This window comes from Gavialis gangeticus, unplaced genomic scaffold, assembly GCF_001723915.1.
Source record: "Gavialis gangeticus isolate Ggan-Ray unplaced genomic scaffold, GavGan_comp1, whole genome shotgun sequence".
NCBI classification, from domain to species: domain Eukaryota; kingdom Metazoa; phylum Chordata; order Crocodylia; family Gavialidae; genus Gavialis; species Gavialis gangeticus.
In genome coordinates, this window is record NW_017729011.1 from 26,237,041 (window position 1) to 26,250,741 (window position 13,701).

The following is a 13,701-nucleotide window of genomic DNA, read 5'->3' on the forward strand; positions in this document are numbered from 1 at the left end:
AGTCCCCTTGCCTGCTCCCAGCCATTCCCCTGCTCCTTGAGAGCAGGATCCTTGATGACCTTACCCCAGGGCAGTGCTCGTGTGCCCTGGCGCCAGCCCGTGTAAGCCATTGCGCAGGCAGCAGCCTTGTCATTGGGCTGCTGGATCCCAAGCAGGGCATTTGGAGAGGCATGCTTGGAGGCAGGGCTGCAGCTCTCCTTCCCCTTGAGTGGCTGGGCCTTGGGCACAGCACGTGCCGTGCTGCTCTTAGCCCCAAGGCAGTGGTAGATCTGCCCCCCGCATAGAGTTGGCCCTGGGTTTTCTCGTGAGGAGGCCTTGTGGTGGCCTACAACTTGCACAGCCAGTTGCTGGCTCTAGAAATTGGCGGAGGCTTGGGAGCAGCTGGGAGACGGGAGTTATTTTTGATCCTGTACCTGTGAGAGCAAGTATTCTGAACCGTTGACTTGTGAGTGAGGGCCTGGGGGATGCTGAAAGTTGCTCCTGAGGTATGCTGCAAACTCGAGTTCAGCTCTACCAGACCCTGTGGCCCCAGGCAGCCCCGGTGATTCGCAGTGTCCGATCGGTCCCAGGGGCCTACGGCTTTCTGGGGCTTCTTTTTCATAGGAAAATCCCATGAGCAGTTTCCACCACGTCTGACTGGCTGCAGCAATCTTCCACCACTGCAGCGTAAACCTCAGCTCCCTGGGAAGCTGGATGCCAGGGCAGCCAGCGTGTCTGGGGCTGCATCTCCCAGTGGCTGTGGAGGTGAAAGAGCTCTAAGCATCTTGAGATGCATTTCTGTGCTGGCTGCTTAGACAATGCTGGGAAACTCGGAAGGGAAAGAAAAGCTGGAGGGGGTGGGTGGATGTCGACCTTTCCACACCCTGCCCCAGGAAGGGGCGCTGCGTGGGACTCGGCCGCACCCCTGCAACTCAGGTGGGCGAGAGGGACCCTGCATCTCCCAACTTGCATGTGCTTGAGCCGTAGGATGAGCGCTGTGTTTGTGTGAGGAGTTGTGCTAAACGCTCTGGTTGTAGGGGAGCTGGCTGGAGAATGGCAAATGCTTTCAGCATTCAGGTTCAGTGTGCATTTTCCAATCTGTCTGTGGGTGCCACAAGGTAAATCGGAGATCTGGAGGATCCTTCCATTGCAGTATGGCAGCAGGAGATGTGATGTCTGACGCTGGGGGGTGTTCTGGGCTTGCAGAAGCAAATCGTGCTATTTGTCACCTGTCAGTTCCCTTTGCTGTGGATCTAGGTCACTAAGCCACCTGGGACAGGATTTATCAGAAATTCGTTTGAAGTAAAGGTCATGTATTGTTGTTTAAGTTCGAATGACAGTATTTCAGGGTCACAGAATTTGCGCCTTCCATTGGTGAGCGGTTTATTGCAAAGCCTTTGAGAAGCAGCAGGCTGCAGACTTTGCCTGGGAGCAGGTTAGTGTCTGTGCTAGAGGAGCAGTGCCCGCCGGCCACAGGGCGCCTGTCCCATGGCTCGTCCAGGCTGACCGCGGGAGGGCGTGGAGTCCCGGTGGGCAAGGGAGGTAAAACGTCAAGGGCTGAAAATGCAAATTCCTATTTTCCAGGTTGCTAGGAAACAAAGCGAGCTGCGCCTTGGCTTGACTCCATGCTTGCCGGGAGCTGGAGCAGGCGATGGAGCAGAGCTCTTCCCTGATGCCAGCCCAGTGGCACTGTCTTCTGTGACACTGTCCAGGGTCCCTGCTCCTGCGGTCGGGAGCGCGCATTAGACAAGCGTGCTCGGTGCAGCTTGCTCAGGCCCCAGCGGCGCATGTTGCCTGCAGCGAGGTGTTGCTCTGACTGAGTGTTGCGAAGCGTAGGGTACGGCTCCTTCTGGCACCAGTACTCCTCGCCTTTTGTAGAAGCAGTAAGTAACCAGTCATCCTTGGCCTGAAAGGTGCTGGGTGCGATGGCTGTGCAGCTGGGCCTGCCTCTAGGTAGCTCTCCTCCTCGGCTTCCCTGGCTTCCCTGGTGTGCTGTGCTCCCTCCCTCGTGCACTGAGCACGGCCCTCTGTGCTCCAGGCATGGGGCGGTTTCCTGGTGCATCCTTCCTTCCTGGGAGCGAGGGCGGACGTGCCTCACGTACTTAGGCAGCAGCATCCCTTCCCTGCCCTGGGCAGGCTCTTCGCCCCCTGCCTGGCTGGAGCTCTCCCCACAGCTCCCTGCCTGAACCCTGCCCTGCTTTCTGCACCAGCAGCTCTGCCAGCCCGCAGTCCCCAGCACCCTCCCTTTCCTCCTTGACAGCGCTCCCAGGGCCACGCTGTTCTGGAAGACCGGTGCATGCTAGCTGCGTCTGTGCCATTTCCTTGGCACCTGCCCTGCCTCTGGGGTGCAAGCTTGTGGGGGAGGGAGGCACTGTGTGCTGGGTAGGAGCCCTGCTGGCTGTATTCTGGCCATGTGCAGGCAGGAGCAAGGAAGGGCTGGAGTCCCCTGGTAGAGCCCCCTGCGTGCCTGACAGAGCTGGGAAGGGAAACCTTAACACACAGCCGCTGGAAGCAGCTTCCACCCTGCCTGAAGTGGCTGAGTCACCCCACCCGCCAGAGGCCAGGGGTGCAGGGTGCTTCATTTGGGGCATGCCCTTCAGTTCTCTTAGGGCCGCTGGGGGAGCCCTGCCCTGCCCAGCCCAAATGCTCCGGGAGCAGGGAGGTTGAGCTCAGGAGAGGCTGTTGGCACTGGTTCCAGCCCTGTCAAACATGGCAGAGCTGTAACTCATTAGAGGCAGACGCCACCACGGTGCGGAGGGTGTGCCTGGCCGGGCTCTGGGTTTGGTTTGACTGTCAGTCGCGGCATTGTAGCCTGGGCTCGTTGGCAGGCTTGCAGGCTGCGGCAGGGGCTGTGGGAAGGTGCTGCCCCACAGCCCCCTAACACTGTTTCCCTATTTCAGGATCAGTCCATGATGCCTGAAGTCCGTGACCTTTCAGACGCCTTACCCGACCTGCCGATGGACCCAATCACCGGAGTCGGGGTGGTTGCCTCCCGGAACCGGGCACCCACAGGTTACGACGTTGTAAGTAGAGGCCTTTCCAGCCCCACCCATCATGCTGTTTGCTGGTGTTTATTGTGCAGAGAAGCATCTTTCTGCCAGCCCCCTGTTATGCTCTGCTTCAGGGGGGCGTTGGGCATGGGGGTTTGTGCCCTGCCACTCTGCTCAGGGCCTGGGCTTTGGGAGCATTTTGGGCAGCACTTTCCCCCCCACCAAAGTTGGTGGATGCAGGCATGTCACTCCATCCACTCCACTTGTAGGAGGCTAATAGCCTGGAGGAGGGGATCCAGAAGCAGCTGGCCAACATGGCGTGCAGATTTAAGGAATCCTAAATACTTCTCGGATTATACCCACCATAGAAACAAATCCCACATCAGGTGTCTAACACCATGCGCACCTGCCCTGCCCAGCACTTCAGGATGAAATGCAGCCCCCGCACCCAATGTTGGCTGGAAGCTGGGAGGTGGGCACAAGTGCTGGGGTACTCTGGTGGGTGCCACTGCAGTGTCCAAGTGGGCAGCTTGATGTGGGCATTCAGCAGCTGCTTAACCCTTGGAGTGCATGGGCAAATGCCTTGTGGTCATGGTGAGGCTTTTTCCTGAGGCTAGTGATCCAAACCAGGGAGAGAAGCTGTGAGCCTGCGCTGGAGACCTGGCTGCACTGTCAGGTCAGCCCAGCACCATGTCGAGAGCTCATCCACTCTCCCATCCTCTGCTGTCTTGTCTCCTTCCATGGGCCCAGATCAGCAGTCCCTTGAGGTCGCCATGAGAAATGAAACCTCGTTAGAGCCCTGGGCAGGACAGGAAGCAGGTCCCTAAGCCAAGCAAATCCTCCCCTTGGGCAGCCCAGAGCTGACTTGGCCCAGCCCAGAGTGTAGCCGTTGGGTAGGAACATGCAGCTCAGTGCATTTGCTTGGCTTCATGCATCTGGGAGAGTTGAAGAGCTGTGGAAAGTCTGAAGCGCCCAGAGCCAAATGGTGTGTCTGGGGCAACACATGCTCACATTGGCTGGGCTTGGAGGAGCCCCCAGCAGGGTGAACTGGGGCCAAGGCGTCTGAGAGGGCTCGCTGGTGATCGCGTCTGTTGCTGTCACATGGAGGGGGCGGGAGCAGCTCCACTTGGCGTGATGGGGGCTCCTGAAGCCAGTGGGATGTTAACACTGGCTGCCTTCCGCTCTGTGCTGCATTAACTAATGAAGCATAATCCACCCCGTGAAGGTGAGCAGCCCGGGCAGGGAGCAGAAGCCTGCAGGGGGGCAAGTAGACCCTGTACAGATCCACACAAGGCCTGACCTGAACCCCATGCACCTAGGCAGGGAGCCTTTCCACAGTCTTGAGTGGGCATTGGGTGCTTCACAGTGGGTGGCAGAGCCGAGAACAGATCTGCAGGAGTCAGGGCTCCCAGCACTAGCTGGAGCAGCCCCGTGGCAGGGGCAGGGTGCTATGTCTGCCCCGTGGCCACTGGAGCAGGGCCCGCACTTGCTCTGCTTCCCAGCATCAGCAGGAAAGCCAGTCAGTGTGGAGGCTGCCCTGCGTGACCCCAAAAGCAAGGCTGGGCAGGAGGGCACCTGGGTGGGCTGTGGGAGATGCGGCAGTGACGCAGGGGCCTGCTGGGTCAGAGCCTGGGGGAGCGGTGTCCAAGCCCTCGTGCTGTGGCAGGGCAGCTGCCGCAACACACATGGCTTCCCCATCAGGCGCCAGTGGGAGCCATCGCTGCTAGGGACAGCGAGATTCACCTGCGCAGAGTAGCCGGGGCCTGTTCTCGCCCACCTGCACCCAGCTCTGCACTGCTGCATGCAGCTGCCGGTAGGGCTCATGCCTCAGGACTGGCGCTGCGCTCGCAGCCAGCTCCCTGCACGAGGTCCTGGCACGGAGAGCATGGGCCACCTTGTGCTGAGGGCAGCCAGGGGCTCCTGTGGTGTCAGGCTGGGCTCAGTGGTGACTTGGGGCAGGGCTTCCTTTCCAGCATCCCACGTGGCTTCACCCTTGGTCGTGCCCTGGCTGACGTGGCTGTGAAGGATGGGCTGTGGGGAGGTCTTTCCTGCTGGGTCTGTGCTAAGCTGCGCACAGCATTCCTGCATGGCCGGCCATGGGCTGGGCACTGAAGGAGTGCTGCAGGCCAGCGCCCAGGCGATGAGCCAGGGGAAGAGGAAGCGTTCAGTTCTGGTAGGAGATTGAAATGAGCAGGATCCCTGGGGAAGCCTGAAGGCTTACCCTGCATGTGAGAGCTGCCTTTTTAGGAGCTTCCAACGGCTAACCAAGTCCCCCAAGACTATTTAAAAGCCTCATTTCATGACTTCCTGGGAAATGAACGCTTGCCTCTGGTAGCAGTGTGAATCATTAGATTCATAGATGTTAGGGGCTGGAAGGGACCTTACAAGATCATCGGGTCCAGCCCCGTGCACTTGGGCAGGAAAGACCCCAGCAGTCGTCTAGCGTGGGACTGGCACCTGCAAGGGGGTTATGCCCCCTTAGGGGCGTAGGGCTCCCTGCTTCATGAGTCGTTGGCCAGATTGCTGCCTCTCTTCTGGGACGCTGGCTCCCCGGGGCTTGTGCTGGCCAGTCTCACAGGAGTTGCATCAAACTTCACTGTCCTGTCTGTGTCTGAAAACCGGGCTTGCTGCTCTTTCAAGTGAGGCCCATGTTTCCTATCCCTGCCAGATTAGAGGGAAAACTGTGTTTGGTCCCCCTTCACATACAGATGCTTTCACTGTTTCCCAGCTGTGACAGTGGTCCCTGCTGTGTGTGAAGAGCTTTCACGTGGCAACGAGAGGAAGAAAAACATCCATCTTGGGAAAAGGCAACTAAAAGTGTGTGGGTGGGCAGAGGGGCTCGAGTCTGGGGCAGCGCCTCGGTCTGCAGGCATGGACTGAATTTCAAGTGTCCCTTAGTGTCAGCATTTGCTTCTGTGAACTGTTCGAGGGGGTGGTGGATCTGCTTGCACCAGGACTTATTTGTGTGTACGAGGGGTTGCAGGTGCTCCATGGATTAGATAACACCCCCCTACACCACCTCCTTAAAAATACATTTGGGTTGAATTTGGGAAGCTCAAGTAGCTTTTTAAGAAGTCTGAATTTAGTGCGACTTTGTTGCCATGGGCTGTGCTGAGCAGAGTTTGAAAGGCGTGTGCATGTCTGTGCCTGGTGTGTCAGGCAGTGAGCGAGGGGCCGTGCGGTGACCTTTGCTCCCCTGGGTGGTAGGGTGGTCAGACCTTCCTGCCTCATGCTTTGGGGCAGATGAGGGTTTCCCTGTCAGCCCTTGGCTCCCTATCTCTCTGCAGGGTACTGCTCTGTGCCCAGCCCCTGTGCTCAGAGGTATGTGGGGAAATGAGCAAGTACATGGTCCTCTGTGCCGAGGGAGGCTTCCTACATTACGGCAAAGCCTTTTCACAGGCGATGCTGTGGCCTGCTGGGGATTCACTAGGGCTGGAGGAAGGGGACCCTGTGCGGCCTGGTGCTGCTGCCTGCGCCGGGGGGCAGGGGCAGGGCCAAACCCATTCAGGGGACAGGCTGTAGGTGTGCTGTCCTGGGCAGGTTCAGCCCCTGTAGCTGCCAGTGGGGGCGGGGGCTCCTCTCCGTGTGCCGGGAGACAGGTATTGATTTAGCTGCTGATGTTCTTCTGCCACGGGGCCGTACGAGCCAGCACAGTCTGGGCAGCATCCGTGTGCCCATGTGCCACGCTGGTGCCAGGTTTAGCGCACGTATCTCTGCCTGGGCGCTCCTCGGTGCCATGACTGGACATTCCTGCGGCCGGATTCCTGACCATGGGCTTGGGCAGTTTGGGACACGCACTTCAGTTCTCAGTTTGTTTTCCTTGGCACTGGGTTTCCAGCCCTCACGCGATTACGCTGGTTATCTGCTCCAGACGTCAGGGCTGGCATTCCTTCGCAACAGGTGCTTGCAGCAGCGCCAACTCTGGAGGCCCTGAGGACACTTCATTTTTTGGAGATCTTGGAGCTGCTGCTGGCTCTTGTTGCACTGACAGCACCAGGCGTCTGAGGGGCTGTTGCTTTGCTCCAGGGTCCAGGTGTTGCCCCCGCCAGCGGTGTGGCTGCTGCCAGGGGAGCTGTGCTGAGTTCCTCACAGTGTTATGCCTATCCCTTGCTGGCCTCGCTCACTCGCTTCAAGAACAAATAAATTGCTTGCCTTCAGAGCGACGCCTGCTAGAGCCACAGGTCTTGTCTAGACTTGCCATGTCTCCGCGTTGACTCGGGCGCGCAGAGGAAACAGCGAGCCATTCCCACGCTTCGCCTCTCCTGCAGGCTCGCTCCGTGCCGGGCCCACCTGCCCTGCTGGGGGTCCCTCCCACCTCGTGGCCCGAGCAGCACATGGCGGCCGACTGGCACCAGCAGCCGGGCTTGCCCATGCGCTGCCACCGGTTCTGTCTCAAGCATGTGGGAAGGCTGATTCCCAGCCTTTCCCCTGGCGCGCGCCGGTCCCCCTTTCCCTCCGGTCTCTGGGAGAAAGCTCTAGCCAGGCGCTTGTCTTGGGCCTTTCTCCAACTGGCAGCTCAGGCAAATGACTTGGCTTTAATTGTGGCTGTTCAGCATAGTAAAGGAGATTACAGCTCCCTCCCAACACGCAAGTTTAGCTGAGAGGATTGTTCTTGGCGGGAACAGATTGTTGCAGGAGACGAGCTTGATTTAAGGTGAGGTTTCAGGGCTTGATTCGTGCTGGCATTTTCCAAGGGGCACCTGAGAGGATGTTTGTCTTCACATTTGCTCCCTTACATGTTGTTCCACCTTTCCCTTGCATCTTGGGGCCTGCCTGCTCTACGGTGCCCTCTCTCCTGTCTCAGCCTCTACCAAGCCAGGCCATCCCCCTGGCTGCTTCTGTTCCCCTTTCCCTTCCTCTGTCCTCAGCCGCCCCTGGCATGCCTGCCCTCCCTGCTCCAAGTGACCGGCAGGCTGGTGGCTGCCGGTGTCAGATGCACCGCACGGTGACTAGCAGCCGGCATCCCCTGCAAGTTCGGTCCCAGGATGGCCCCCCATGCTGCTCCATGGCTGCACCTTCCACTGCCAGCCGTGTCAGGGACTGACCTGCAGATGGCAGGGTTGGTGTGCTGCACGGGCCAGCGTCACCCAGCCCCAGGCTCAGGGGCTTAGCACGGGACAGTCTGGAGCACAGCGCGCCCAGGAAATGCTGGACCGGCACTGTCTTGGGCTGTGATGCTGGCCAAGACAGTGTCCTGCCCACTTGTCCTAAAGCCCCTGGGCGCCCTGAGTTGCATAAGCCGTTCGCCTGCGTACATGCTTCCTTGGCTCTGTCGCTTTGCTTGCAGCTCTCTTGTTCATCAGAGTGGCCTCTCTGCATGGACCCGTCGCGTGCCCACACGAAGGAAACAGTGGGCTGCCTCCATGTGAGTATCGGCCCAGCACCTGGGTCACGGGCTTCTCTGGAGATCCTGGTGATCCGCTCCTCCCTGGCTGTCAGGTGCCATCGTTGTTAGGGCCTGAATTTTTGTTTCTCTCCCAAACCCCTTGGGACAATGTCCGTCTGGGTTTGGAAGCGTTCCCTGAGGTGTGGAGCTCTGTGCCTGTTCCCATAGGAAAGCCCCAGGTTCCTCTCTCTGCTGGTAAGAGGGGCTTCTGGTTTGAACAGAAGTGAAAGGGCGGATCCTTCGTTGAGGTGTGCTGGGAGTGGATAAGCCAAGCCAGGTGTGCTGGAAGCAGTGCACCCCAGGCTGCATGACTCAAGGCAGGCAGCAAGTGTAGGCCATCTCGTATGGTGCAATGGTGGTTGCTCCAGCTGCAGAGATGAGCCACCTGTGCAGAGCTAGGAGACTTCAAAGGAGAACCAGGAATTCCAGCCTGAAGCAGGCGCAGCTGAGCCCCTGGTCCATTTTTCAGGGTGAAGATGGCTCGGGTGCTAGCACGGCTGGCCTTGCTTTGGGAACAGGTGGCTCCCCTGGGAGCGCTTTGCATGTAGGACCCATGTTCCCAGCCGCGAGTTCTTGTGTACATCTAAACGAGTATTTCCTGCTCTAGGGGCATCCAAAGTCCCCATTTTCTTAGCAGCCAGAATTGCTGGGCCATGATTTAATGGGGATGCACTTGCTGTAGCGTTGTGGCCCGGCTTCTTGCAGTGTTCCTGCTGGCAGGACAGAGCACCTGCTCAGCCTCCCTGCCTGTTGCTGGGGGCTCATCACCTTGGAGAGGACAATTTCTTGTCTCATCAAAACAGCCCTGTGCCCCTGGCTTGCAGGACCAGGCCCCCTGCATGCATGAGTGGAAATGAGCGCCCAGATGTGCTGACTCCAAACTGCTGCCTGGTCGTGCTCCACAGAGTTACCGTGCCCTCATTAGAATAGCTTTTGTCAGGGTGTCTTTAATCAGTTGCCTTCTCAGAGACCATGTGTTGAGGAAGGGGGTGTTTTGTTTGGGTCTGTTCTTCCTCTTGGAAATTCCCAGCATTGCACCTTATGAAACAAACTAGAGATGTCCAGGGCAGCATTCATTAGGAGGGGCCTGAGGAACCTGTGCCGCACACAGCAACGGTATCCTGCTCACATGTCCCCTCTCTCCCTCTGTCCAGGTCTCACAGACGGCAGATGGCCTGGATGCCGACCTCTGGAAAGACGGCTTGTTTAAATCCAAGGTCACACGATACCTGTGCTTCACCAGAGCATTTTCAAAAGAGAACGTAAGTGTTTGCCAAGTGCCAGCGTGCGATGCGTCTCGGCTTGGCATGTTCCTTGCCCTCGTGATTCACTTCAGGGAGCTCGTGTGGTTGAGGCAGGTGTTTTGCCAAGTCGGGGTGAGTTGGTAGGAAAGCCCAAAGATCTAATCCCTGTGGCTTAAGTTATTCCTCCTCCTCACCTGCCACTTACCCTTATGGAAGGCAAATCCCAGCCAGTTTTGCTGCAGTAGAAGCACACAGAAATCCCTGGGCCTGTTTCATGGTTTGCCACCCTGCTGGCACTGCCGCCCCGCGTGGCATTGCAGAAGGCAGTGCTGCCAGCATCGTTCAGCCACTGGCTTGGCAGGGACAGCAGGCACAAGGCTTTTGCCCTGGAGGAGGGTGTGCCCGGGCTGACCAGTCTCCAGGCCTGGGCCCTGCCCCATTCCCCAACAGGATTCCCTCACCTTCGCTGCTTCATGCTTGTTCTTGGAACATTTGCCCACATCTCTTGGCAGCTTTTGCATGCATCCTCCACTTCCAGTGTAGAGACACAGCTTGCACCTATAGGCAGCAGCTGCCTGCCTGCCTGCCTGCTTCTCCTGTGAGGAAGAGGAGCCCATGTCCCACCAGTGTGTCCTGTGGAGGGTGTCTCTGGGACAGGGTGCTATTGGGAGGGGAAGGCATGTGATTTGATGCCTTGTGTTGGCTTGGGATGTTTGTCAGCCGAGTATAATACAAACACTTAGCATTTCCAGGAGAAGATGCTTAATTCTACCTCCAGTCCTAAAACCCTATGACAACAATAGCCATAGACCAGGTCAGGAGGATGTTAAACAGGAGGATTTATGATCACTTGAATATTCAGTTTATCTACGGCTACCTTAAACACGAGGCTGTCAGAAGTAATTACAGGACAGTAGCATGCGCTGGCTACCAGAGACGATATAAACGCCCTGAGTCGGTGCCTGTTGGGCTCTGGTCATGAATCATTTGCTCAACGAGGTTTGGGAATACGTTTTTTCTGTTTATGAGGTGCACGTTAAAGGGAGTGTGCGGCAGGGAGGATTGATGGGGTCTTCCTGCCGGCACTGCCAGCTCTGCAGCGAACAGCTGACTGACATGGGGCTTGGCCCTGGTTAGCTGCCCACAGCCCCCTTCCAGGTGCACTGGTTTGTCTTCAGGCCATTCGAGTTGTGCGGTCAGGGCCACATGCTAGCATCCGGCCTCCCTCCATGTTTGCGGGACACTGGATAAAACTCTCCCTGGTGTTAATCATCCTCACTGTCCCCCAGGTGCTGAGGAGTTGCCTCTGTCCCTTCTGACAGCGCATCTCACAAGTGCTTGTCAGCCTCTGTCACAAGCCCCTGTGGACCCCGCAGGCTGTGCTGAGTGGGACAGTTGCTGCTGCCATGCAGGGCTGCGTGCTCGGTGCTTGGCGAGGCAGCGCTGTGTTGCTAGTACTCGCTGGCCCCTCCACTAAGCACACTCAGCATTAATCCCCTTCCTGCTTCTTTGGCTGCAGGGCTGGCTGGCAGCACGGGCAGGAAGCGCGGGGAGAACCACTCCCTCTCTGCTGGGAACTCCCCTTTCCCCCCCTGCTCCCAGGCTAATGCTGTGGGAGCCCCTCTCCCCCTCCTCCTTCCCCCCGGAGCGGCTGGCGGGATGCCAGGGACTCGGCGCAGACTTAAAACCTTTGAGGCTTAGAAGTGCTTAGAGCTGCCAGCAACATGTTGCATCCTGCCGGGGAGAGGTTGGCCTCCCCGGCGTTGGACGTCGGGGCGCTGCGTTTGATCAGCCTTTCCCATGCCTTGCTCTCTAAAACTGGGGTCTTCTTAAGTTCAGCTCAGCCAGTGTGCGCTGCTGGGCCCTCTCTCAAACCCATCCCACAGACTCCACACCAGCCCGGGCCTTGCTCTGGTTAACACGCTTCGTACAGTCTGTTCTGCTGCCTCTCTGCTGTTGGTGGGGAAAAAGCCATTGGTTCAGCTGGAAGTCCCATTTTAGCGTGACACAGATGGGCAATGCAAGTAAATGAAAGATGCGCCAGCAGACATGCCTGATCTGCCCGTCACTGCATCCATATGGGACACCGGCTTGCACTCAGATGTTAGGAAGCTGGCACTGCTTGCTTTTGAAGAGAGGCACGGTGCTGTGTGTAAACTGTAGTGATTGAAAAGAAAACATCTACTTTCACTGCTCAGAAGGTATAACAGGCTCAAACAGCCCTGCCCTTTTCTTTATGTGCTTAATGGTTCCAGCATAATAACCAGAAGGCAGTGTTTGGCCTGCAGTATTTTTCCTGCCCAGATGAAAGCTGTGTATGTCACTTAGCAGCAAGTAAGGATAAAATATACTGACTGGGTTTGATAGCTCCGAATGATCTTTTAATTGTGCTTTGTATTGCACTTACGTTTATAATGGCCCATGTAGTAACTAAAGAGTGTTTTCCTTCCATATCAGAATACTGGCAGCAATATTAGCTTTAATGGGAACTGCAAAGAAAATCCAGTCTGTAAACAATTGTGGAGGCTGTCGTTCTAAATTGTGTTTTTAGCTCTTCAAACCTTGATTAATAGGACACGGCACTGGTTCAGGATTCGTATGGATTCCAAATGGAGTTTATCATTCCAAATGGCGCACTACTTTGGAGTGGGCTTGCCTGCTTTTGGAGCTAGCACCATATGTATTCAGCACTAATTATCAGATGCACACAGTAACTTTGGCTGTGCCCACATTAACATTTCCTGCCACTGCTACCATGTAAACATCCTGTGGTTGTTGCCATGTGGAGCGCTCAGGCCATGGCCAACTTAGCCGCAGGTTTTTGCTTTAGTGGTTGAGAGGGACTGTGGCCTGTCTCCCCACAGTGTCCGGCAGGGCTTACAGTGAATGGAGATAGTGCACATGGAGAAGGTTGCTGTAATTGCTCAGTGCATGGACTGTACGGTGCCCAGTTGCTAGCTGATTGTAGGGCCCCTGCTTGCCCTGTCTTCAGTACATGTGGTCTGGAAAACACTCAGATCACCAGGCAGTTTGAGGTCCCACTGAAAAGAGGGATGCTGTGCCTGGATGCATAACATTGTCACAGCCTGCTGTTTCTCCTCTCTCTGCAGAGCCACTTGGGCAATGTCCTGGTTGATATGAAGCTCATCGATATCAAGGACACGTTGCCTGTGGGCTTCATCCCCATCCAGGAGACGGTTGACACACGTAAGTGTCTTGGTGCTGTCACCATTCCCCATTGGTCAGCAGCTGACTCTGCCCTGGCACCTGCCACTTGTGCCTGTTTGTGAACGGGGCCAGGGTGGAGTTCAACAGCTGCCTCTGGCCCTGGGAAGGGGCTCAGGCTGCCTTAACAAGCAGGAAATGATGACATGGTATCTTCTCTGACATTTTAATGCAGCTGCCCTGGCCACATTCTGCATATTCAGGTGCAGTGGGGACGGCTGTGCACATGGGCAGTACTCAGCTAGCATGGGGGCAGAACAGATGAAGGCAGCGCTAGGTGATGCCTGCCAGGCCACAGCTGCAGGCTGCGCTCACATCGCAAGCGAAGCTGTGACAGGGGATTTCACTCAAGGCCTCCCGTGTCCCACGTACAGACTGCACCCTCTGCTCCAGCTCTGGAGATAACAGGGCAGGTGGGTGCAGTGACCAGCAGGGCACCAGCACTGTGGTGCTGGCTCCTGCCATTTCATGCAGCTCTTTGCCTGAACAAAAGGCCCTTGGTGCCTCATGTCCCTGCCCTGTCAGAGCCAGGCAGTGCCTGGGAATGGCAGGCCCCTGAGAGCAGTGCAGGAGAGAAGCTTTTAAGGATGAGTCAAAATTCAACATTAGAAGCTGAGTGAGTCACTGCAGAAGTGCTGCTCTGGTTATCCCCCAGCACTTGTGTGGCTGGGCATGGCCTGCGGTCACTTCTGTGAACCATTCGCAGCCTGCTAGCCTCCTGGGGAGAGGAGGGATGCCTGAGGGTCCCACCAGGCACTGCTTCTTTCCCCCCAGCCTCCGCTCCCCATGGCAAAGGGGAGCATTCCCCCAGAGCTGGCTCTTGTTGGCAGACAGGCTCAGGCCTTGGCTCCAGCCAAAGGAAACCCCATGTTCAGGT

The 13,701-nt window shown here is 57.2% G+C and overlaps 1 protein-coding gene across 2 annotated transcripts in view; it reads left to right on the forward strand.

Annotated features, from left to right (window-relative positions):
* The first annotated feature begins 263 nt into the window (after nt 1-263).
* The window catches only part of MVB12B (multivesicular body subunit 12B), a 94,210-nt gene continuing 80,772 nt past the window's right edge, over nt 264-13,701 (forward strand). Inside the window, exons 1-4 of one of the 2 annotated variants that reach the window (XM_019510920.1) lie at nt 264-1,862; nt 2,880-3,002; nt 9,510-9,617; nt 12,710-12,806. In XM_019510920.1, coding sequence (XP_019366465.1) covers nt 2,889-3,002; nt 9,510-9,617; nt 12,710-12,806 — 319 coding nt within the window. In that variant the 5' untranslated portion in view covers nt 264-1,862; nt 2,880-2,888. Of the gene's footprint in view, nt 1,863-2,184; nt 3,003-9,509; nt 9,618-12,709; nt 12,807-13,701 lie in introns of those variants that run through there. The other variant, XM_019510921.1, reaches the window with a different exon arrangement.